The sequence below is a fragment of the Erithacus rubecula genome, assembly GCF_903797595.1.
Source record: "Erithacus rubecula genome assembly, chromosome: 10".
Lineage (NCBI taxonomy): Eukaryota > Metazoa > Chordata > Aves > Passeriformes > Muscicapidae > Erithacus > Erithacus rubecula.
Window position 1 is genome coordinate 2,583,930 of NC_136662.1, and position 24,103 is coordinate 2,608,032.

At 42.9% G+C, this 24,103-nt stretch overlaps 1 protein-coding gene across 11 annotated transcripts in view; it reads right to left on the reverse strand.

The window, feature by feature from the left end:
• Nucleotides 1-24,103, reverse strand: part of NFIA (nuclear factor I A) — a gene marked incomplete at its 3' end in the record, with an annotated part of 247,376 nt that overhangs the window by 93,661 nt on the left and 129,612 nt on the right. For 10 of the 11 annotated variants that reach the window (XM_079313985.1, XM_079313984.1, XM_079313983.1 and 7 more), the window contains exon 3: nucleotides 19,147-19,212. The exons of the other annotated variant lie outside the window; for it this stretch is intronic. In XM_079313985.1, the coding sequence (XP_079170111.1) occupies nucleotides 19,147-19,212 (66 nt within the window). The remainder of the gene's footprint in view (nucleotides 1-19,146; nucleotides 19,213-24,103) is intronic. 11 annotated transcript variants of the gene reach the window in all.

Genomic DNA, 24,103 nt, shown 5'->3' on the forward strand with positions numbered 1-24,103 from the left:
GTTACTACTTTGAAGATGAAGAAGCCCTAATTCAGTTATTTTTCTTCCACTGCAATCTGAGTGACAATGTATTAAGCTTCAGAGAACAGCTTTTTGGGAGACTTTGATTTTTTTTTTTCCAGTGTTTTGAAATTACACAAGTTCCCCCAAACTAGCGCTGAACCCATTTCTAAAGCTTTTTTCATGTTCAGCATCTCACTATACATAGCCATCTTAAAACCTTAAAATAGTAATAATCAATTAGGGTCTCAAGCCTATTATCTTCACCAAATGCCTGATTAAAAGAAAAGCCCTCTCTGCTCGAAGTGCAACTTGATTCCTTTTGGTTTTATCCTCTATCTAGATAATCCCATGTTTCACAAACAATGCCGAGCAATAATGTGGATGAGGAAATTAATGTCTGTATCACACAGCACACGCAGGCCTGGAGAGAGGGGATGTTATCACAGGGAACCCTGCTCACCCTGAGGACTCCCAAAAGATTAGCTGCTCCGTGGCTGCTCTGGCTGAGGAGGATGGGGTGAGGGAGCTGCTCCTAATCTGCATTTTCCAGCAAAACAGGGAAGGACTGAACATGCGTGCTTCACTCAAGACCTTCATAACATTTACACTCTGCTTAATTGGAAGGTGAGTTTATCAAGGCTGGGCTGACCCAGCTGAGGCAGCCTTGCCACTGCTGAGGAATAGCTCAGCTCTATCCCTGCTGGAAATACAAAGCAAAATCCATGGGGCTAAGCTGTATGTGTAAAAAAACTAACTCTGAATCTAAACAAAAAAATGGAGATGGAAGAGACCATCTATGCCAGCCACAATATTCTGTCCAAGAGAATGTCTGTGCCATTCTGATGGCAGACAACACCAGGCTGGGGTACTGCATGTAGGAACAATGAAATCTGCATTTACCAGCAGCCCTCACATACTGATCACCAGAGCTGCCACAGTGGCCTTATTTTAATTGCTTTGCACAAAATAAATTCCTCAAATTTGTAAACGATAGACATTTAATGGTAAATCAGACCACATTTTTAATTTGTGGACATTTCATAGAAGAGTTAAGCAAGACATTACACATTAAAAGTGATGCAGAAACCTCTCTCATTCCCTGACAAATGCTCCCACTCCTATTTCGGCTCGTTATTTCCAATACAATTTTAATGCCACAGCAATAGCTGACCTTGGACAAACTGCACATTTTCTTATGAAAACAACAGTGGGACCACATCAGAGATGCTGTTATTTTCCCAGACTTGCTACCTGCCTTTGGCTAAGGTTTTAAGAAGCACCAGAACTTTCTCTGTGGCCCATAGCAGGATGGATTAGACCGTCCAGGGCATGTCGTGTCAGTACAATAGAGGAACACTTTTAAGACTTTAAAGTCATGTAATACAATTCTAGGCTGGATCTTTCTTGTTAAAAAAAGTAGAATGGGAGTGATTGAAAGAGAAAAGGGCCAATATTTGACAACAGAAATCAGCATAACCTCCTAACAGCGGCAGTCATGGATGACTGCCCTTTGACCCGGGGAGATTATGTGGGATTTCAATGACAACAGCTGGAAGTGAGCATGTGAGAATAGAGAACACAGATCTGAGGCCTCCTACAAAAGACTGCACAATCCCTGCCCAGATCTGAGTGTTGATTAGAAATTGTTTCCTGGTCCTGGCTTAATAGACTGTGATAATGAAAGTTTTGTTAACCCTTCACAATATGCAAAACCACTGGTAAATGATTTGCCTTTTCGGGTTTTAGCTAAAAAGTCTGGATCCAGCAGTCAGTGAAATTGTCTGCCTAATACTGCCTTTTTTTTTTTTTTTTTTTTTTGGGTACCCAGAGCTCAAGTTCAGCTCCTTTTCCATATGGTTTGTGGCCACTGGGAATCAATGTCTGCTAAGGGTGGCTTGGAGGAAGGACTCTCACCCTTCCCTAAGGAACCCACCTGAGCAGGGATGTTCCCAATACTTGTGCAACCTCTCCCTGTGTGTTACCTTTCCTACTCATGGCACTTTAGTATCCCTAATGAGAAAAATGCCTAATTATGCTTTGGATATTTGTAATATTGAGCTTCAGAGTCTGCAAATTAATGAACGTGGACCACAGCAAACATGGCACCAGGTGTGCCACCAACAGCCTGGTCCTGCACAGATCCACTGCAGCCTCAGCTCTTAGCAGATTCAAACTCATTTTATATTTAAGTGCAGAGATAGTGGAATTAATGGAAACTTATGACTGTTAATGAACCGATTACAGATTGCAATCAATCATGTCAGGTTTTGTCCAAGTGGTGGCACACGGGTAGTTCCTTTCTCTTGAAGACAAAAGTCTTCTTGAAACATTGAAAGCATTTCAATTCACATTAAAGACCTTGTGTAATGGAAACCATTCCTAAGATGTCTGGTGTGGGTTTTCATTTTCTGATTACTCCTAACATCATTTCAGTACTCATGTGAGTGGGAAATCAGTTAAATACAGTTTTTTGATATAATGATAAAAATTTAGAATCTCCCTGTCTACCATAAACCAAATTTGATAAAAAAACCTGCGTTAATACCGATAGGGGCCTATAGCTTGAAAAACAACAGATGTCTTAAATTAGCATATTTCTGTTTCAGGTCCTCCATCCAAAAATGAAGTATTAAAGAAAAGAAGAAAAAAAAATCATTATAAATGGTCATACTCATTTGGCAGCTTATAAAATAATGTGCTCCTCAAAAGCGTTTCAAAGTAAATGAGATGAAATCTACCTTGGGACAATAATTCTGGAATATTTATAGCATCCAACAATAAAAAGAGTAATAAAAAGAAAAGCCTGCCTCCCTGAAAATAATAATATGAAGGAGTTATTTATCTTCATATTTTCATATCAATCCTGGTTACAAGAGCAGTGACAGCTGAGATCTCCAAGGTCTGTGGTGATATTGCCAGTGACTCAGTGCCCAAATGGAGCTTCCAGGGAAAGCTGGCAGCATGTGGTGCTCCCTGGGCACCCACCCACCCCATGGCAAATATGGGCACTGGAGGGGAAGACCCAGAAGGGGATCCTGCCATCCCTGCCCATCTCCATCTCCATCTCCATCTCCATCTCCATCTCCATCTCCATCTCCATCTCCATCTCCATCTCCATCTCCATCTCCATCTCCATCTCCATCTCCATCTCCATCTCCATCTCCATCTCCATCTCCATCTCTCTGTAAAATAACATCCCAATCACAAGCTTGGTGTTGTATTAAAGATGGGAAACCTCCTAAAGACTATAAAGGATCACAGTTCTCTCCACTGGTCATTTTTTGATGTCAGCACCTTATTTCTGGTGCAGCCTGAAAGCGTTTGTCCAACTCGCTCCATCCCCTGCCCTTGCTCCTCTGTCCATCACCAGCCCTTGCTCCTCTCAGTCCTCACCAAGCACCAGCTGCTATTTTGCCTCCTGAATCTGCCCACTGGTTTCCAGGAAGGAGCTGGCAGGAGGAAGGAGCTGATGGCAGGGCTGTGTCCGGAGCGTGCCTTGGAACACGCACAGTCTACTTGGGCTTACACTGCTCCAAATTACAATTTAGCTACAGCATTAATGCCATAAATATTATTGTTCATGCTGTGTGAAGAACATCAGTGTGAAAATAAATGTAAGGATATTTAAAAACTGGTGTGGAATACTTAGGTATTCAGACTAATCACGGGCTGAAATAAGCACATTTGTTTCAAATCCTGTTTATAGCACTGCAGCCCCTCCCTCCTTTAAATCTTCCTCTTAACCATAGTGATGTTTATTGAATACCTGTCATTTCTCCAGCAGCATGTGCCAACAGCAGCTCACCAGTGCCAGGCTGCATGAAAACCCTTCTGTCTCCTATTCTCCAAGGGGCTCCCTTAGATCAACCACTACCATACCCAATACACTGAAACCCATAAATTTGCAGATACTGTAGTCAAAATTCTTAACAGGAAAGTGCACCCATTTTGCCCAGTGTAGCATACTGAAATATCACATGGTGAGAAGCATTTCTCACCATGTGTAAACTGTCAATTTGATTTGAAATTAAAATTTTTGATTAACATGAGCATTTCTGAGCCTCCCGCTGGCAGCAGCCCTATTGCTGAAAAGTGACATGATTTGTGACACACATGCTGTACAGAAGCCCCATGCCAGCAATTGTTAAAACCATTTTCATTCTGCTTTAATACGGTATGACGCTCAGGAAAATAATTTTAATATTTAGGAGAAAGAGGGTAAAGGCTTAAGGACTGAAGTCTTTTATGGGTGTAAAGCGGGATTAGAGCAGCACAGAAAATCGGCACGGAGGTCTCCCCATCTCACAAGTCATGTCTCTTTTCAGCAACAGGAACCATCTGCAGGAGGCTAAGAAAGGTCCATGCTGAAGCACAAAGCCTTCTTTTAAATCCAGTTGATATTTCAAACACAGCATGAGGTACTTTCCACCTATGAATGCCGAGATGCTTGTGCACGGGGAAACGCTTGCAACTCCAATAATTAAACCCTCCAGGATGGGAGGTAGGATTTGCTGATTTTTCCACAGCAGCCTGTTCTTTGCCCATGTTTATCATTTCCCTGGAGATAGCAGTGGTCACAGGAGACACTAACATTTAAACAGCGAATTACTTACAAAAAAAAAGGAAAGTTTTGTGACCATTGAGACTTCTAAGGTTGGGAATCTACCTCTTCATCAGGCTGCTGGGAAGATTTTTTGCTAGTTTGAACAGCTACCAAGTGAGCACAAGAAGCAGGACAGATTTTAGGGCCCTGATGTAGACAAAAGTTCAGAGGGGATTTTTATAAACGTAAGCCTGTGTCACTGCTGCAAGCTGCTGACTCAACTGTGTCACCTGCGTGTTTCTCAGAGTGGATCATTTCTTTTCCAGTAACATCATGTTCTGAGGAAGTTTATCATGAAACAAGCATCACGAACAGTCATTCTGAGCAGCAGAACAGCTTTGAGATGTGACTTTCCTTTGAGCTCCTAACACTGCTCATCACATTAAACACTCCTCTCTGCTGGACTCTCTGTTCCTAGTAAACACAGAGATTTCTAATTGCCATAACACAGCAAGATAAAAAAATATAGTATTTCAGAAGTAGTTTTAGATGGTGAAATGAAATACCAGGGTGATTCAGACGCCCTGAAAGTATCTTTTAAATAAGTTTTGAGTTTAAATAAGCATTGTGTGTAAATACCATTTTAATTAGTATTTTGCCAAGAAATTACACAACTGCACTCAACGATGCTGTGATTATTTCAGGATCTATAAAACCCTCCATCCCTCAGCTGGTGGTTAGACAAGTGCACCCTCCAAGGTTTCCCTTCAGACACTCTCAGGGCTGGACCCAGGGACCCTGAGGTCCTGTGAACACAGAATTAGGGGGCTGTAAAATCAGATATCAGGAGGGGTTTTAATGTTCATGTTAGTTTATAGTTACAGGAATAATCCATGCATCCAGATAATATGGCAGGATTGTCTGGGAAAGCCCAGAGCCCAGGAGAAGCTGGTGGGGGCAGGGTCAGCTGAGGGCAGCTCAGTGATCTGTCCGTGATATGGACACAAACCCTGGAGACTCCATCCACTGGCTCCTCTCATCCTCCCTTCCTGGCACTCCCCTCTCTTCACACCATGGCAAAAAAAAACCTCTGGCAAGACACCATGATAATGGAAGCTGTGGAAGTATCTGCTCAAGATTAGATTGTACAAAAGTGATGGGAAAGTAAGGAAGCTGGGCATGGAAGCCAAGTCCTGAGGATCACCAGTTCCACCTCTTCCCATGGCTTTCCTCTCCCTTCAGAGCTACTTCTTACACTTCTCAGCTGACACCAATGGTGAGCAATCTGTAATTCACAGTAAACTCCATGCATATTGTGTATTTACCTGCTGTCCTTTAAATTGAATTTTTGGGAGTTTTCCCTCCAGGAGTCTCTTACACCTCTATTCTTTGCACACAACTCTGATAGCTTTTAGTCCCAAATAGGCTGATGTCTCCTGGTTACATGTTAGTTATTTTAATTAAATTTACAGGTTAGTTATTCTTGTGGCTGGTGAGGGAAGAGATTTGTCACCAGTCATGCCATGCCATGTCATGTCATCTCATGCAATCATCTGCCTCTGACTGGCTCCACTGGGAGAGTGAAGGTGCCTGGGCAAAGTACTGCAGAGCCCTGGAAGCAGCACAGCCCTGTCCCGGGGTGACCCAGGCTCCCATCTCATACCCCAGGCTCTGCCAGGTCTCTGCCTGCCCCAGGCACTGAGGTGGAAGCCCCACAGGCTTCCAGACAGCGTGGAGAACACCCAGTGTCAGTGGGCAACTCCCCAGCCAAGTCCCAAACCAGCAACAGAAATCCAGTGGGAAGAGACTGCTGGATGTGGAAACCAGCACTGAGACTTTCTTTCTGTTTCATTCTAAGTTTGTGTTTGGTAGGGCAGGATGCCCTGTCTACATTCCTTTATGGACTAAGAATGGACATTTATTAGCAAGTACTTGGGCGGACAGCCCAAAACTCCAGACTCCTGGCCTGGGACTGCAGGACAGAGAGGGCCAGTGACCCTGGGGTGTGTTTACTGCACTTTCACAGACACATGTTGGTGTGATAGGGACATTCACTTTCTCAGGTTCAGGCCAAGGTCAGGCCAGAATACAGACCAAGTTTATTTTTCTCGTGTAATTTGCTCAAGCTGTAGCCCAAAGGGGGCCCTGGAGTTCACTCACTGTGAGGGATTCAACATGAACTCAGCAAACAGAAGAAGCAGAGAGGGACATCTGTCCCTCCTGATGTTCATCTTTCACCAATTTCAAGTGCTTGTCCCTTGTGTGGCAGATTGGGTGGCTCCAGGGGAGGAGCTCAGGGAATTGGGATGACATTGGAGGGATGTCCCATCCCAGGAGGGTGCCTGCAGCAACTCAGACATGATTTGGGGTACCAGTGAGGACTTGGGTGATTCTGCTGCTGGAAGCTGGGCTGGACAGCTAAGCCTTTGCAATCCCTCCCTGTGGTACATGATTTGCTTTTCTAGACCCCCTGTCCCATCCCAGCAGCCAGCGTGTGGCACAGTGCAACACTCTGGGATGCACAAACACGGCACTGGGGTGGATTGCCCTATCCTCCTGAATTTAAGACAAACTGAAAATACCACAGAGCCCAGGAGTTCATATTTTGGGCCACACTTAGCAGTCTGGCCTGTGTCAGTTTGTGCTCTGATTGACTTTCAAGCTGGCAGGAAAAAATGAAAAAGGAAAAGGAATTCCACTGGCAGAGCTCTACATTAAACTCAAGCAACTCAGGTAAAAGAAAACCCATCTATTATGGTTTATGATGCATAAACATTCATTTCTTCTCTGTTCCTCCTTTGCTTGCATTACTGAAATGCAGAAATGAAGGGAAAAATAATGATGGATGGATTTTGGAAAAGTTAGAGTTCAACTCAGGATGGATGTGATCCCAAACATTTCAGATTCTTATCTCATCGTAATTGGAATAGCTGAACCTCTCTTGTCTGCAAAATTAGGCAAGGCATCCTGTGAGAATGGGCTCTTTTTCACAGAAGTTTAGTCCCCAGACACATGAAAGAATGAAAACAAGAACTGGAACAGAACATTTTTACTTTTGAATAATGGCTTCATTTGGGCAGTTTAGAACAAAACTTCACTGGAAGAGCTGAGGAGGAAATTCTCTCAGTGTGCCCATCCCTAGACACATTCTTCCACAGAGCACATGAATACTTATCAAAAACGATAATTTATCTAAGAAACTCCCATTCTGCAGAATTTAAAAGAAAAACAGAAAGAGAAAAAGAACACGTGGGCAGTAGATAGACAGTCCACTCTTCTACTCCCTGCATCTAATGATGAAGAAATCATTCAGCCAAGTCCACATGCCCTGCTAGATCCACCTTTGCTCTTGAGCAACTCTGTCCCAACTCTGCTCTGGCTTGTGAGGATGAGCAGGAGAGGGGTGGGTGACTTCCTCCAGAACCAAAATCTCAGGTCCAGAGCAACTACACTGTTTGAAACATCTTGGTTTTAAAACTTTCTGAAGTTCAACAGGAGAGATTAATTCTCAAAAGACCTGGTATCTCCAGAGATTACAGAGGGACAGGAAGGATTTAGGTTCACCACTGGTGTCTCATTTTAATGCCTACTGTTAGATCCATGTCTTAGTCCACGTATCATGTCAGCACACATCTTGAAAAAAATTTGCTTTCTTCTCCATTTATTGCCCCAGGCAACATCTCTTGACTTTCTCCATCCTTACAGTTTTATCTGGCTACTTTTTGTTTGTTTGTTGTTTTTTTTTTCAATTCAGAAGCCTGTAAAATACAAGTGCTGCTGAGTTATCCTTGTGCTCCTGCCCTTCATCTGGTTCGTTTGCAGGAGGGAATAATGATCTGTCACCAAGGTAAATTCACTGCCTGGCAGATAATGCCACAGTGTTTCTGCTGCCCATTTCACAGTAAGACATTCTTTTTCAATGATGCTGCACCTCTGTTCTCGTGGGAACAGTTTATGTCTGACATAGCAATAGTAGTAATAACAACTTACATTTATATTGTACACAGGATGATCTTTACTTCCCTCTGCTCTTAACAGTGGACAGCCCCCAGCCCTACTGCAAATCCATCCTTCATGGCCATGGCAGACAGAAATCTGGATTCACTAACACTGAGCTGTTTGCTGGGGTTGTCACATCCTTTCCAGCTCACTTTATTATTGATTTAAATGGAGCTGTGGGTCACTACCCACTGCTCTATGTCTTCCCCCACAAAAAAATCTGTGGAGATCCTGTCCTGCCTCAAAAATGCATCCACCTCAGTCTGTCAAGCTGCTGTCCACCCTCTCCTGCTCCTCACCTCTCCCTCCTGCATTTCCAGCTCTGGCATGCTCTGCTGTACAGTAAAATTGGCTCCCCTCTGTATGGCGTGGGGGACAGGGCCAGCTCTCTGCATTCTGCTGCTGGAAACTTCCTGAATGTGAATTCCCTGATTTTGAAAATCAGGACTTCTGAGGTCTAACATGTGGGAAAATTGCAGGAGGTCTGCAGTGCAAAGCTGGTCAGGTGGGGACACCCCCCCAAACACCAGCAGGTTTTCAGATGGGGATGCAGCTGTCAAAGAGCCTTCTGTTACAGAAAAAATCTTAAAAGTAAAGAACTAAAGCCGAAAAATAACAGGGACAGGGGTCTGGGCTCTCTGTGAGTGAGAGAGGTACAGCTACACCAGCAGTATCCCTCCCTTATGACCCTGGGAGAAGAAAAAAAAAGTAAAATGTTTGGCCCAGCATGGTCTGGTGTTGGCTTGGACTGCTGGGGTGCCACGGTGGCCCCATGAGAGGCCACACCAAGCCAGGGGTGCTGGCCACGTGTCCTGCAAAGGCCAGACAGAGAGAAGAGAAATATTTGGATGCCCTGGAGCAGCCCTATCACCTCCCTGTGCCTCCCCTTGGCAGGGACAGAGAGAGGTGCTGCTCCTCACACCAGAGTGTGGCTTGCAGCAGATCCTCTTGCTTCAAGTGCAAGTGAGGGAGGGAGGTAATGATTAGAGACACTCTAAAATGATTGCATTAATTGAATCTCATGAAAATGGAAAACAATGGCAGTGGGTAATAATAAAACCCCACTTTAACCACGCACATCTCTTGTTTACTAGAAAGTGCTTCACTGACTGCAGATTTACTCTGGGGCACAGCAGGAAACTTTTCTCCTTTAAATTTAATCAGCCCTTTTTTGCCTTTTTTTTTTTTTTTTTTTTTTTTTTTTTTTTTTTTTTTTTCCCTTTCAGATAAAAATACCAGCTATCAGATCTGTGTTTCCCATCCACTCCTAAGACTCCTCAGTTCAGTGCCTGGAGGTGATAGTGTGAACTCACTCAAGAATGTGAAGGCATTTTATAAATCATTTGCTTCCAGCAGGAGGGGGAAAAAGGGAGAAGGCAGAGGGATGATATAGTTTACAGCACATACTCAGCAGTAACTCCCAACTGTCAAACTTTAGCATTTTCTTCAGTTGCAGCAGTGGTTAACAAAAAAAATGTAAAGACAGCAGACATGAAGTGCACATAGCAAGCAGCACTTTTAATCAACTGGCACCTTCCTACCACCCCACCACCCAAATCTACCCAGACACTATCACAGCCCAGAAAAAAAGTTGTACAAGTGAAGATAGGGCACAGAAAAAGGAGCAGGAACGAACAACACAAACTGCTGTAAACAACTTGTGGCGCCCTTTCATGTGCCAGATAACAAGAGCAGAGTGAAAGGAGTGTGTTTATAAGTGTGGCTCACTTGCCTCACCTTCCTCCTGCCCCTTTCTGCTGTGTTCACTACCCTGCTCCTGGGAAAATATTTGCAGACCATTGCAAATAAAAAATCTCCTTCTCACTTTCCAAGAAACGGATCTGGTACTTTTCCATTTCAGCCACACCAGAGCCAGGCTTCAGAGGGGATTTTATTCTCATAACTCCATGAGACTTGCCCTAAACTTTCTTTGCAGTTCCTAGCTAGCAACTTCTGCAATTAAAAAGTAGTATCTGCAATTAAAAAATAATATTTAATTATCTATAGAATGGATGAGGATTTTTTTCTGGGGAGCCTGGTCTTACTAAAGTTTCCTTCCTGACAACAGCAGCAGTCTCCTGTGCTGCTTTCAGGATCTGTGCACTGCAGTTCACATGCAGCTCCCTGCTGGTGTATGCAGCTCCAGATTTACAACATTAGGATTACTTGGAAAGCACCTGATTAACCCAAGAATCTGCAATATATGCAGACATACAGGTTTTTTCTGAGTGTGCACACCAAGTATGAGTATGAAGGTTTGGATGCATTTGAAAGCAAACCAGCTTGTACCTTTAAAACCACAAGATTCATAAAAGCACTATGCCACAGGCAGAAATCAGAAGAAGGTGTGAAAAAATGACACACATTTTCATAGTGCACAGATCTATTTGGAAAGGTCTGGGGTCAACAGAACACCTCCTGTGCTGGTCAGGAAGTCAAAGCAAAAGAACACTTTTTCTTTTGAAAAGTGTGAGTGAGAAAGTGCAATCCCTTATCTACACTTGGACATTCCCATCTGGATGAACCAAGCTCTGGCTGAAGCCACTCACAGAAGTTTAGGTCCTGGTAGTTGAGGTACAGTGAAGGATAAGTGTGTTTAGCAAAAGTGTGTTTTGCTAAGAAGTGCCAGACTGGCTGGGACTGTAGTCACAGGGAATCTCTGATGCCTTTTGGGTGGACTTGCTGGAAAACAGAAACACACCTACCCACCCACCCACTGCTGCCACTGCCTCTGCCTCAAGCCTTCATCCCCTTTTGACTTCTGCAGGAAGGGAGCCAGTGCCTCCCCAGCTCATCTGGAGCACAGCTTCCAGCACACATTTCTAACTTCCAGTGGTTCGACCACAGAGGGCAAAAATTTTGGCCAGGGAGCACTTCTGATGGCAGGAGAGCAGCAGTGAGCCAGCCTGGGTTTCACTGCTGTGATCTCTGAGTGGAGGGTTCCCACTCACTGCCACCAAGAGACAGCACCTAAATAGATGTGGAGTAATGAATACCTCAGCTAAGCGACTGATTTCAGAGGGGGCTTTTATCCACAGGCCCTGTATTTATAGTTCAAGCCTTTTCCATTAATACGCACACCCTAAAAGAATTAAACTACTAATTATCACATTTTACTGTGGTTCACAGAACTTTCATCAGATCTAGTAAATGAAATCACGAGTTCAGCAGAAGAAGCTTGAACCGTGCCAAATTATGTCAAGGGTATATCATGTTGATAATAAAAGATCACTTGGTTGGAAGCCTAACCTAGAAGGTTCAGGAGGCGTAAAAAGTTCACATTTTGGATCATGCTGCTCTGGTGTGGGCGTTTTGTGTTTTTTCTCTCGCTTATTGTGGAAGGCAATTCTCCTGCAAGTAAAATTTCCCCCTCGTCTTACATTACCGAGCATTAGGGAATTTTTTACGTAGAAAGACAAATAGAAAGGTTTGGGGTTTTGTTTTGCAAGTCAGATCTTGGCATCGCATCCACTCTCCACTAATAAACTCCCCTCTCCACTCAACAGAAATTAAATGATGCCCACACCACAAATAAAGTCCTTCCCCTAAGTGCCCAGCTTCCTGGTGGGCAGGGTGGTGTTCCAAAGCATCCTCCAGCTTGTGGTCCACAATTACCCTGAAACAGCCCAGCTCTCAGCTGCTAATTAAACAGCAGCTCTCTCAAGAAGACAGACATTAAAAACAGTTGTAGTGAAAGCTGGTGGTTGCTCCCAGCTCCAGCTGCTGTGCCCTGGGACGTGGGACATGGGTAAGGGGTGCCATGCCCATCCCACAGAGGAGGAAGCAGGGACCTGACACTGAGGCACCCCTGGGACAAAGAAAATCCCTGACCCTGCAAAGGGAAGCTCCAGAGTTCCCTAAGAGGCTGCTGCTCCTGGTCATCCCATTTCCCAGCTGCCCTCTAGATGGCCCTTGCTGTTATCTCCTGGATAAAGATCCATGGAAAGGAATGGGACGGAGCAACAGAATAGAAGCACATTTTTGAAACAGCTTAGAATAATCACAGCTGTATTTATGCACCTTATCCATTGGAAAGGTTCATTGCCTTTTTTTCTGTACACACACACACACACACACAGAAATACAAATACATACTGGATCCACACTTTTATTTCTCCTCTCCTTTGCAGTGCTCAGCCACTCCAAGTGTAATGAACGTTTCATGTCTTTCAAGCACTGCTTTGTCATGCTATAAGCATTCATTTCATGCTTTGAATATTTCCTGTCATACTCGCCTTGGATGATTTTTTTGTGGGAATGCTTTGCTTGTGAAGGTTAATGGTTAGCAGCAGTGAAAACTGAAGTCCTCTGTCAATCCCCAAGCCTCAAGCACTGCAGGTCACTGATGAGAAGGGTCTCCAGCCATCCCCAGCACAGCTGACCCCACTGACATCCCTGTTTCTGGCCTGACTGACAGTCAGAGCCATTTCCATCACTGCATTCCCTCAAGAGAGTGCCAGCCACTGATAAGCAGGCTAAATCCTGAGCCTACCACACGACCCACTAAATCCTGGAAATGGTGTAACTGTGCCTCACAGTCTGGACTAAAAAGAGGATATGGTAGTATAGGGAAAAAAGGTGTTTTCTTTCCTAATTATTCAGATGATTCTTCATGACAGTCATGAATCTGGATGGGAAATACACCTGGATGCTGCAAAGTTTCAATTCTAGATTATTATGATTGAAATGCTGTAGTTCTAGTTCTTTTTTGGAAATGTAATGCAATGAAATAAGATGAAAGAAATGCAAGACTACATCACACATAAGCTAAATTTATAACCAGACATATCTGCTTTTGTTTCCTTGGGAAACGCTGGCTCTCAGAGCTGCCTACAGGCACTCTCAGGGGGTGATGAAACACAGGTTGGACCTCATCAGACCTTTCTTGGCTGATGGGTCCTGTTGGAGTCAACAGCCTGTCCTGCCCAGTCCCAGGGAAGCCAGAGCAGACCAACCCCACCAGTACTCCCTGACTCGGCCACAGATTCCAAGCCTGGACAAATTTCCCCACTGCTGTTCCCTGTCAGCAGACAACGTGATCCGTAAGGGTGCAAATCTGTTCAGAATTTGGTCCTGGCAAGTTACAAAGGTGCAAACAAGCTGACATCACCAGGAGCTCTGACTTCAGCGCCAGCGATGAGATTCCTTATTGGAAATGCTAAGGGCTTTTTTTTTTTTTAAAGCTTTTTCTGAAGAAAGTTAATTTTAGATTAGTCCCTCAGGCTGTGATAACTCCTCAGCGTGGCTCTGTAAACAAGAGAGGAGAGTCTTCTTGCATTTATAAGATTCTGATGCAAATAATCCCATGAACAAGAACATTAATAAAAGCTGCCGTTGCTGTATTACTGCCTTTGCAGCTGCAACTGGTAGAAAACTTTCTCTGCCAGGCTCAGTTATCTCCTGAAAATGAGATGTTTCAGGAATGTTAGTCATCTGAGACCAGGTATTTTCTAACAGCACCAGTTCCAGCACTGAGTGTTCAGAGCACTGCTTGTGTCCTTGCACTCCTCAGGTGGGAGCTGAGGGGCTCATCCAAGGGCAGAGGAGCCTCCAGACAAGTCCAGAACATCCTTGGTGAGCTGGCACTGAGCTCTGCCACAGCTCTGAGAGCCTGTGGGGCAGCTGGACTCCACCTGAAGCACTGGAGATGTGAGTCAGCCATGGCCTGAGCAGAACATGGGAAGCAGAACATTTCCCCTTGTGCAAAATTTGGTTGTGGAAGGGACTGGATGTCACTCAGCCACCATTTAACCTGTGCACTGTTGGCTGAGTGATGGGGACAACCACAAAGAGCAGCTCCTCATTCTCTGCTTGGGATGAGGCTTTGAAGGGTGAACTGAGTGCCCAAGCCTTGGGCCAGGCAGGCACTGCTGCCACTGGCCAAAGCTGTCCCAAATGGCAAATTTGGGACCAGAAGGAAAGCATTCAGAGAGGGACTGGACTCTGCAGCCTGTGAGTTTAGGCAGAGGGGTCTTCCCACACATAATCTCCTCCTCCCTTTCAGCCAAAGCTAAATCATGTCTTCTGTGACCAGCTTTGCCTAGAGAAGAAGAAACTTCTCTTTGCATTTGTTCCCACCTTGTCTTTCTCTTTCCCCCACAGCTCAAGGACCAGAAATTCTTCCTTTCTGTTTTTAGGCATGGAAAAGAAAGCATATACTTAAAACTTTTTTTTAGGGTTTAACGCTCAAGTCCAACCCTACTTAAGCAAAAGAATTCACAAATGATATTTACAAGTCCAGTGTAATTACTGCAGGGCTGAAAAACGAGTTCTGCGAGTTACGGTGCATCATTGTTTTCCTTTTTTCTTTTTCTTTTTTTTTTTTTTTAATGTTTCAGTGAACAATGTGCCTTTCATTTCCTGCAGTGCTGTTAAGGTACTTGCAGCTCAAAGCAGTGAGACTGCATTAAAGTTAAAAAGCATTTGGTTTGGGCATTGCACATTATTATTTTTTTAGAAAAATGCCTCTCCCTCATCAGAAATTGTCTGAGCAATGAATTTGGCACACGTTTTTAATCAGCTGCAATAATGAATGCTGCCCTGCTCACTTGAAATGGGAGAATTTACCAACTTCTTCAAAAAGAATTTGCTCATCAACAATCAGAGTGCTGTGCTACCAACTCTGAGCCACCAAATCCCAGTGCCCCCACTCGAGAGGCACGAGCAGCCTGCCAGAAATGACACAAATGACACAACATTCTGCTGCTCTGCACAGCACACCTCGTGTGCACCTTTACACTGCACTTATTAACTCACCAGTGCCACCACATCAAACACCAGCACTGCCTGACAGGCAGTTACTGACAGCAGCAGAATCTGTACCAGTTATTAGCCACGTCCTCCCTGCCTCTCTCAGAGTTCAGCTCCTGATGGAGCAGAGCAGGATCTGACTTTTAATATTCTCTGAAAGCCACAATCACAAATATCCCCACTTTGGAGGCAGAAAGACCAAAAGGTTTCCCTACAAAAGTTTAAAATAATCCTACTTACAAAAAGAAAATCTATCTGGTAGCTGTTTCCACGACTGAAAGTGAGAATAAAAGCCTGAGAGAGTGTCCACAGCAGTGCTGAGCTGGGAATTCAGTTGTTGCTGATCCCCAGGCATGCAGTCACTTCACTACATCAGACTACCCATTTTGTCATCCTCACTTCACTGAAAACTAGTTTGTTTATAAAACACAACACCAAACCAGTGCATTTAACAAGTTTTTTAAATCAATAATTTTTTTTTTTAATAGAGTGAATTACAAAATCACTTTGCAGTGCCAACTGAAATGAAGCTTTTACATACCATTAGGCAACTACAAAAGTGGGGAATTTTCCACATGGGTGTTCCACCCAGCTGGTCAGAAAAATATCCCTCGTTTGAGCAAAATATCAGGGCATCAAAAAATGTTCCTGCCTTTCAGATGAAGTTGCTGGCCTCTTCCATTATCCCTCCTGCAAATTTCCACATCCATATAACAAACAAGAGGAATTCTGGATTTTCTGCCTCTCCCCAAAAAGCTGTTAGCCATGGTGACAGAGCAACACTGTGCACACCCTGTGTTGGTTTTACCCCCAGCTCCAGCACAAAACATCTGGACCTTGGGCCATCCATCCATGCACCAATGATCCCTGTCCCTCCTGCATGTTTGCTTTTCATGGCCAACATGCTGCATCTCTCCCTTTAGAAATAATTAAATGCTTAATATTTCTGTTAAATATTTGCAGTGGTGACTGGATGATTGCGTGGAAACTATTCTGGCTTAATGAAGGCTGAGGGAAAAGCCAGGGCTGGTGTTGAAGCCACCACTGAGAGCAGAAGATGTCACCATCATCCCTGCCTGTGATGATCCTGCTCCAGAAAATGAACCAGCAAAGCCCACTGGAAAAAAAACCAGGAGTGACTCTAAAAGAGAAAAGCTTTTTTTTTCCCCATGAACTTCACTTCAATGAAGGTTAGACATACAGGCTTTGCAAAACAACACATACAATTTAGAATGATAAATTAAAATCTGTAGTAGGAGACCTTCTTTTTCAGGGCCATATAGTTGACCCTTCTGAACCTACATTACTCAAGGTATGCAAAATATATGTGTATAATAAATAGCTCTAGAATTTATGGAGTGGAACAGAAAGGATATTAACAGGCAAGTAGAGAGGCTGTATAACCCTCACAAGGCTTTTAAAGATTTATTTTTTTAAAATGAAGGAATGCATGCATGGAAAAGGCAGCACTGAATCAACACAGTTCTTTGTGCCTTCCAGAAACACGTGCAAAAATGCTTCCAAATCTGCCCTCAATCTGGTCACTCCACTGCTGCCATCAGTGGGAATGAGATTATTCACGATTCTGTTTTTCCTTCGATTAAAAAAAATAATAATAAAAAACATTCCTCTCTGTGTGGGCTCATTCCCACTCTCAGTAAAATCAATTACGAGCCTCCCATTGACTCTGGAGGGATTTGGATCAGGCCCTGTGGAAGTGGGACTGCAGCAAGTGTAGAACAAGGCAGTTAATATGATTTATTGTGTCCGTTTCTGTGCGTGCAGTTTTTCATTTTCTAAAGGCTGCAGTTTTGCTTTCATCCTCACATCCAGCAGATAAGAGCTGCAGATTCTGTGTTGATCTGCCCTGGGTACCCCAGAGCTGGGGCTGTGTGTGCTGGGAATGAGCTCAGCCCTGCAGAAGGTGCAGAGCCACTCAGGAGGCTGCTGCTGTGGTGGGGAAAAAAAAATACCCTTTAGTAAAACTGAGAAAAAAAAGAGAAAAATCCTTTTCCTGTTTATTAATCAAAAAAAAAAAAAAAAAAAAAAAAAAAAAAAAAAAAAAAAAAAAAAAAGTACCTTTTGCAGGTCACCAGCAAAGTTCCAAGAATTCACAAAGAGATTGTTTTACAAAGAAGACTCAGGCTCCAAATCGGAGATATTTCATTTCACTAGGCTCTTACAGATTCTACATTATTAAACACTGAGATTGCTGCTTTTCGGGGCAGTTGTTGAGTAGCAAGCTTTGTTAAAGACTAAGAAACTGCAGGGTAAGATGAACTGGGCTTTAATAGCTGAGAAAGAATATTATCTAAACATGAAATAATAACATGCTTGGTGCCTAATACATTCTAAATTAAAATATGATTTAATAAACACAGGCAACATATTCCCCATAAAAAAAAAATAGCAGAATTGGCAGAACAAAAATCACAGTTTAGTCAGTTCTTCTCTTAACCTTGCAATCCTTTGGCTAGAAATTAGAATTTCTGTGAACAGGATTGATAAGGGAAATTAGGCTCTGTCTTTCAGAAACAACAGCAATGTTTTAAGATGGTATGTTTAGAGATGAACAGCACAAAATCTATCAAAATATGAAACCTTTCATATCTAATGGGAGGAAAATACAGGAGCTCAAATAGCCAAAATCTTGCCAGCCCAATGAGCCCTATGTTCCATGTCCTATGATTCATGCTGGTAGTTTCCAAGTTTTTATGTACCTAAACCTCTTCTTCTTCCCTTAATATTATCCCCTGTTTAACCCTAACCCCAAAGCAGTCCAGATGTGAATGCAGCCCCCAAATGAAGCCCCCAAAACACCCACTGAACACACACAACTGTAGGGTTTGAGGCAAAGCAGATAGTTGCTCTTTGAAAGGGAAATCACACAGGTATTACTACAGATATAGTATTTCTACATGGATTTACACATCCCAGAAATGGTGAAGGGCTTCAGAGCCATAAACCCCCTCACACAAATTATTTTCTGTGTATGCAGAGTAAACCCCAAGTACAGTGAATAACACAATCTACATTTAGGTCTTATAAAGAAAAGATTAGAGTTTGGTATGGTTATAGATAAAAGAAGTCAAGAAAAACTACTACTCATAATCATCCCTTATTCTAAGTCCTAAATATAAGTAGTAAAACAAAACTCAGTTGCCAATGGGCCAACAAAAATTGTTGAGGTCTACCTTAGGTAAACACAAGAAGGAAGGGAAGCTGTTCCATTACACACATAGTCATCTTCTCACACACAGTCCCCACAGAAATCCACTCTTATTGAAGGATTTATTTTTTTTTTCTGGGCTGCTTTACAAAGCAAGCCATTGGTTCAGTAGAAGCCATTGCTTCTACTTTGAATCTGTCCTGGTCCAGAGAATAGGAGTTTTCCCAAAAATCCCAGTCCTTCTGCTGCTTCCACTGCAGCCACTGCCACTTGAGAACATGGAGAGAAGCACCAAGGAGCTGCAGCTGAACCTCCCTGACCTGTTTTCCTGTTGTATCTAAACTCCTGAAGGTCCTGACTCAAGGCCCAAGGACTGAAAGCCTTTGCTATGGAGGAATAAGGATAAGGGTTGCATACAACAGGCTCTTTAATGGCATCTCCCTAATTAAAATTAATTTTAAAGGGGAAAAAAAAAATCTCCAGGACTGGATAAAGAAATGCTACCTTAGATTAGTGGCACAGTAGCATTCAATCTATGAGGAGAGTGCACAACCTATTTGTAGCCATCCCATGTCAATTATTCTGAGTCACTTTTTTATATTAGACATGGGGGAAAAAAAAAATCTTTATAAATATGGGCTGTTTTAATATCCCAAAGCAGGAGCAGCAGGTAAGAACTTACCATTTTCTGGCTGGTCCTTAATATCAGCTTCACTTGGCTGGCTGGGACTTTCAGATTGACTTGAATCTGAAAAACATAAAATACAGCCAAAAATTACAGGGTCTGCTGTGGAAAATAGATCAGAGGCGCCAGACTTCCTCAAAAGGCTGAGAGTACAAACTGAGGACAGGAGTGTTGCACTAGGACATGATAATGCAAAAGTCCCGTGCCTAGGTAATATGTTTGCTAGAGAAAAAAATAAAAAAATAAAAATAAAAAAAAAAAGAAAAAAAATTTAAAAAAGGGAATCTTGTTTATGGCACTACACAGAGTGCTCGGGGTGTGTGTTGGCATAAATTAAGCTTTGAGAATCCTTCTTTTTAAAGAAGGCATATTTAAATGACTCTCCTACATGTTTTTTATAATGCAGCCTCTATGTTGTATACAAACCAGAGCCTTACTCCAACACATAGTAAAGTCTCAAAACACATCTCCAAGCAGGCTTAGAAAGGTAACTTAGCAACCCTACATAGTCGTGGAGATTGTTGGCTACACATTTATGGAACAAAATCTGCAGAACTGAGGGAAGAGCTGATTTTTTGGAGTACTTTCACAGTGGTTACAGCACCACAAGATCTCTAAAATGCACAGTGCTGGTGGTGATTTGCAGTGGGGTAAGTGAGACCAGATACTGGATGACCTGCTTTAGAACTTGTGTAAATAATCCCACAAACTCCCAGCTAACACTCTCCAATTTATCTGCCTAAAATAATAAAATGACCTATAAAAGCGTATGTGTAAATAGGAGTGTTTTGCATTTTTTACACATTATTAACTCTACTTTATGTGAAGATGATCGCTCTTTGGTCCAAAAATTATTCTTAGTAGAAGCTTTAGTCAAATAGTATTTTCCTTCTTAATTATTTCTGTCACTATGATCTGGGAAAAAAAAAGTCCCTTTACCTGTGGAAAAAACATTTTTTAAGAAATCCCTCAAATTACTGGTTTTTGCAATCAATGCATATTTTTTTCCTTTCCCCCGAAATTGTTCTGTAATTTATTGATCCTGTAGAAAAAGTTTTTGCTGTGAAACAAAACTTAGGCAATGAAACCACTTGCTAATGCCTCGACACCACCCCTCATCGTGGCAAACCCATTTTCTGACTTCACCTTGACTTTGCAGAGTTTGGAATTAGCTGTCTGAAATTTGACCACATTTCAGTGAGAAGTCAATGCAAGATCAAAAGGTCACGACACTTAACTGTGATTAAATTGAAAATCTTACTTCTATTGCAACAGAGTCATAACACCACCCCTTCTTTTTCTTTGAGGTATTAATAGTGCTGGAAGAAGCAGTACTACTAGTGACCTTGGGTCAAGCAATGCTAATTTATTGCTTTAAAAAGGTTCCTTGCTTTTAAGCAAATGAAGATTTTAATTACCACAGAGCACTATAAAGAAAATGCCTATTTTAAATATTCAAATTTCTTTTTTTTTTTTTTTTTTTTTACCTGCTGACTGTCTGCTTTAGGTATCATTCAGAAGCTTAGAGGACAGTCTTGTATAAATTAAAAACTAAAAGTTAAAAAAAAAAGCACTCACAAAACCAAACTTGATAAATTTCAAAATACAAACATACAGAATATTTAGTAAAGAAAGCTTCAGTCATGATCCTTCCATTTAAAATCAATTAAATTCCCCTATAAAGTGATATATACCCACTGCATCCCAGAACCCATTTAATGTCTTTTGTATTTATTATTTTTAATAATTTTGCCAATGAAGCTCAGGGAGAAAAAAAAAATATCCTCACTTCTGCAATTTTGTTTTAAATATTGATCTTCTGAATTATCTCTCCCTGATGCTGAAATCAATGCCAGCAGATACACTATGGGGGTAACACGCACAGAGCTGTTGTATTCTGGATTTTGGCAAGAAGTTTCGTGTTCCTGACACCCCAAAGGTAGGAACAAAGGTAAAATATTAGGAATGTAAAATATTTATTTAGCATTCAAAGTCAACATTCAACGGATTTCATTTTACAGGGTGGGCATTAACCTTTTGCTTATTTTTGAGGTTTTTCTTTCCCTCCAGCCAGCCATGGCTCAATCAGAGTTTGGGCTTTACGTTTCAAGTAGGCTCGGAATTCCACAAAAAAATTTATAGCTTTAGGAGGGGTTCCTGCTGAAATGTGGGAATGGGAGCATGTTTCCCTTCCCCAAAATTTGGAAGGGCCCAGGGAGGGCTGCAGGGAGCCGGGCTTGGCGCTGGCACCTTGGCTCCAGCGCAGCCCTGCAGCCGGTGGGCAGCACACACTGCTGCTCCTGCCTTGGGAGAAACAAACAAAGTACTTTTGTCTGCCTCGAGTGCTGCTTTTCCAACACCAAGGCTGGTGGCACAAGAGGGGCTCCACTGGCCCTAGGACGTTTGTTCTCATGCTGAATCTTTAACTTTCTCCTCTTATCGCCTCGGCTCCGGCGACCGCGCTTTATCCTAATTCTGCTTCCCTGCAAACCCGCCCCTTCTGCTGAAATTAAATATTAATTTCCCAGGAAAAGACAACACAGCTTTAAGCACTATTCTTCATGGAGAGGCACAGGGCAGTAAAACACAGGACGAGGTAGAATTAAAGCCACTCAATCCTGCGGTGGGGATCATGGGAGGCTACCGAAAACATGGACTGGGCAAGCGTGCGCTCAGCATTGTTATGCAAGGTGGCATCTTGTGGAAACCCCAGATAAGAAGACTGAGTTGAGGCACTTAGCCAAAATGTTTATATGCAGAATTTTGCTTCCCTGATTTTATTCAGATGCCGCAGATGATCCGGCACATATAAATGTGCCGCCACATGGTTAAGGGATTGGCAAAATCAGAGCCGTTGTGTTTTACAGTCTTGCCTAGGACGAGGGAGTCTTGCTCAGCCTCCACCGCTCGCTCTCTGCTTTTTCAGCAGTTGGCACTAACTCCTGTCGGGGCTTTTTTGTTGTTTTGCACATGGAAACTTTCAAATTCCAGTTTTCTGAACGCTTAGTGTTTTGCGGGCTCGGCTACGCCAGGAGGGGGAATGTCTGTCCTGCTGAGTCAGTTAGCCAAACAGGTGACCAGAGGAATAAATTAATTTTTGCCCATACATAATTGATATAAATGGAAGATCGTTTTCATAAGCATTTGCATTAAATCAATAAAATCACTTACTATAGACCAGTTTAACAATTCATTTGATTTTCTCTTTTCTATATATTTGATAGCCACTCTGCAAAGCAGTATACACTTTATGCCTATTTTCTTTAGCAGCAACACTGCCAGTTAAATTCTACCACCTGCAATAATTAGAGCCATTGGAAAACATACAAAACAAAATATACAGTAGATGCGAGCCCCTCTTGAATCCACGGCCCCCTGCGGCAACCAGTTTCATTGGTGCCTTAAGCTAAGGCTGGTAGGAAGCCAAAGAATCTGTATATTACAATAAAGTGCATGTTATTAAGGGGAGGATTTAAATGATTTCAGATGGAGTTGGAAATATTATAGTGAGGAACCACTATTAAGACTGCTGATTAAAAAAAAAAAAAAATCACCAAGGAATCTAGTTTTATGTTTAAGGAAGCTTAACCTTGAATAGCACAATGGGTTTTATTTGGGGGCTTTTTTAGTTAGAGAAAAGTTGTTGGAATTTTTAACCCTGAGCTAGCTGGGGTTTGAGTGAGTCTGTGCACTGGGCTCAAGGTTACTGGTCAAGAGAAGCTCAAGGGGATCTGGTATCAACCACAACCATGGCAAACAGGATCAAAAAAACATATTGAAACTATTTTACTCTCTACTTGCAAGAATCAATTATGATTAAGGGATAAAGGAAAAAAAAAAACCCAACAACAAAACAGGCTAGCTTTTCAAAGTAGCATTTCCTATCACATCTCTATTCTCTGTTCCTCTTTGGATCTGTTCCTTAAGCATATGCTACCCCAGCACGACCGAGCCCCAGATCTGCCTGATCCCAAACCCTGTGCAGGGAGGGTGCTCCAGCTCCAGGATGGAAGCTCTGGACTTTCCAGGCTGCAGCTTTCCTTTTCAGCTGCAGCAGGAGCGCAGCTCCAGCTGGGCTGCGCGGCGGCTGCATGAAGCGGGGCTGGCGGCACTGGAAGGGAGCTCTCCATTGTTTGGAAAGAATAAAACCTTCCCAGGAAAGTCTGGCCCGTGGACAGGACCAATGTCAACACACTGACAATGTTGTTCTTTTTTGCAGACCGTGACACAGACGGTGAAGTGTTGCTGCACTCCTCCACCAAAAAAGCCTCTTTTGAGTGCCATGGCACTTCCCAGTGCTAAGCCACTCCATGGCTGCCTGACCGGGGAGGGACGGGACACTTTGTGGAGCATTCCCAAAAACACACCGTGTTTTTAGGGCAGGCTGAATCCAGCCAGGAATTCGCTGGGGGTGGCAGTGACCCTCTTTATTTTATATCTGCTGGTTTGCACAAACCCAGTGAATGGGTGCCAAGATCATTTTTTACCTCTGCAGAGCAGCTCCCCAGCAGAACCTGAGCTTCTGAGCAGCCTGCGAGCTACCACAGGTGCAGACACATCTATCCTGGAAACAGTAAAGGTGATCCCCGCCTAGTGCAGGAAAAAAATGACCAGAGATGCCAGATGAGCAAGGCAGCACTGCCACTGCCCATGCTGAGCCTGCTCTGCAGTGAAATACAGCAGGTTCCTCTCCTCCACCACCAGCCCAGCACCTCAGAAGCACCACAGAAGTGTACAAGTTAAATTTTCCATTCATATCATGCTTTGGGGGTGGGGGGAATACTGTATAATAAACTGACATATTTTATTCAAGTTTCAGAGCCCTATTTGTAATAAAAAATTTATATGGCTGGGTTGTGTTCGTGCAATAAATTTTTCATCTATAATTTTGGGCATGGATTCTACTAAAGATTTATATACATTAAAAAAAAAAAATCAAAATCAAAATCATGCT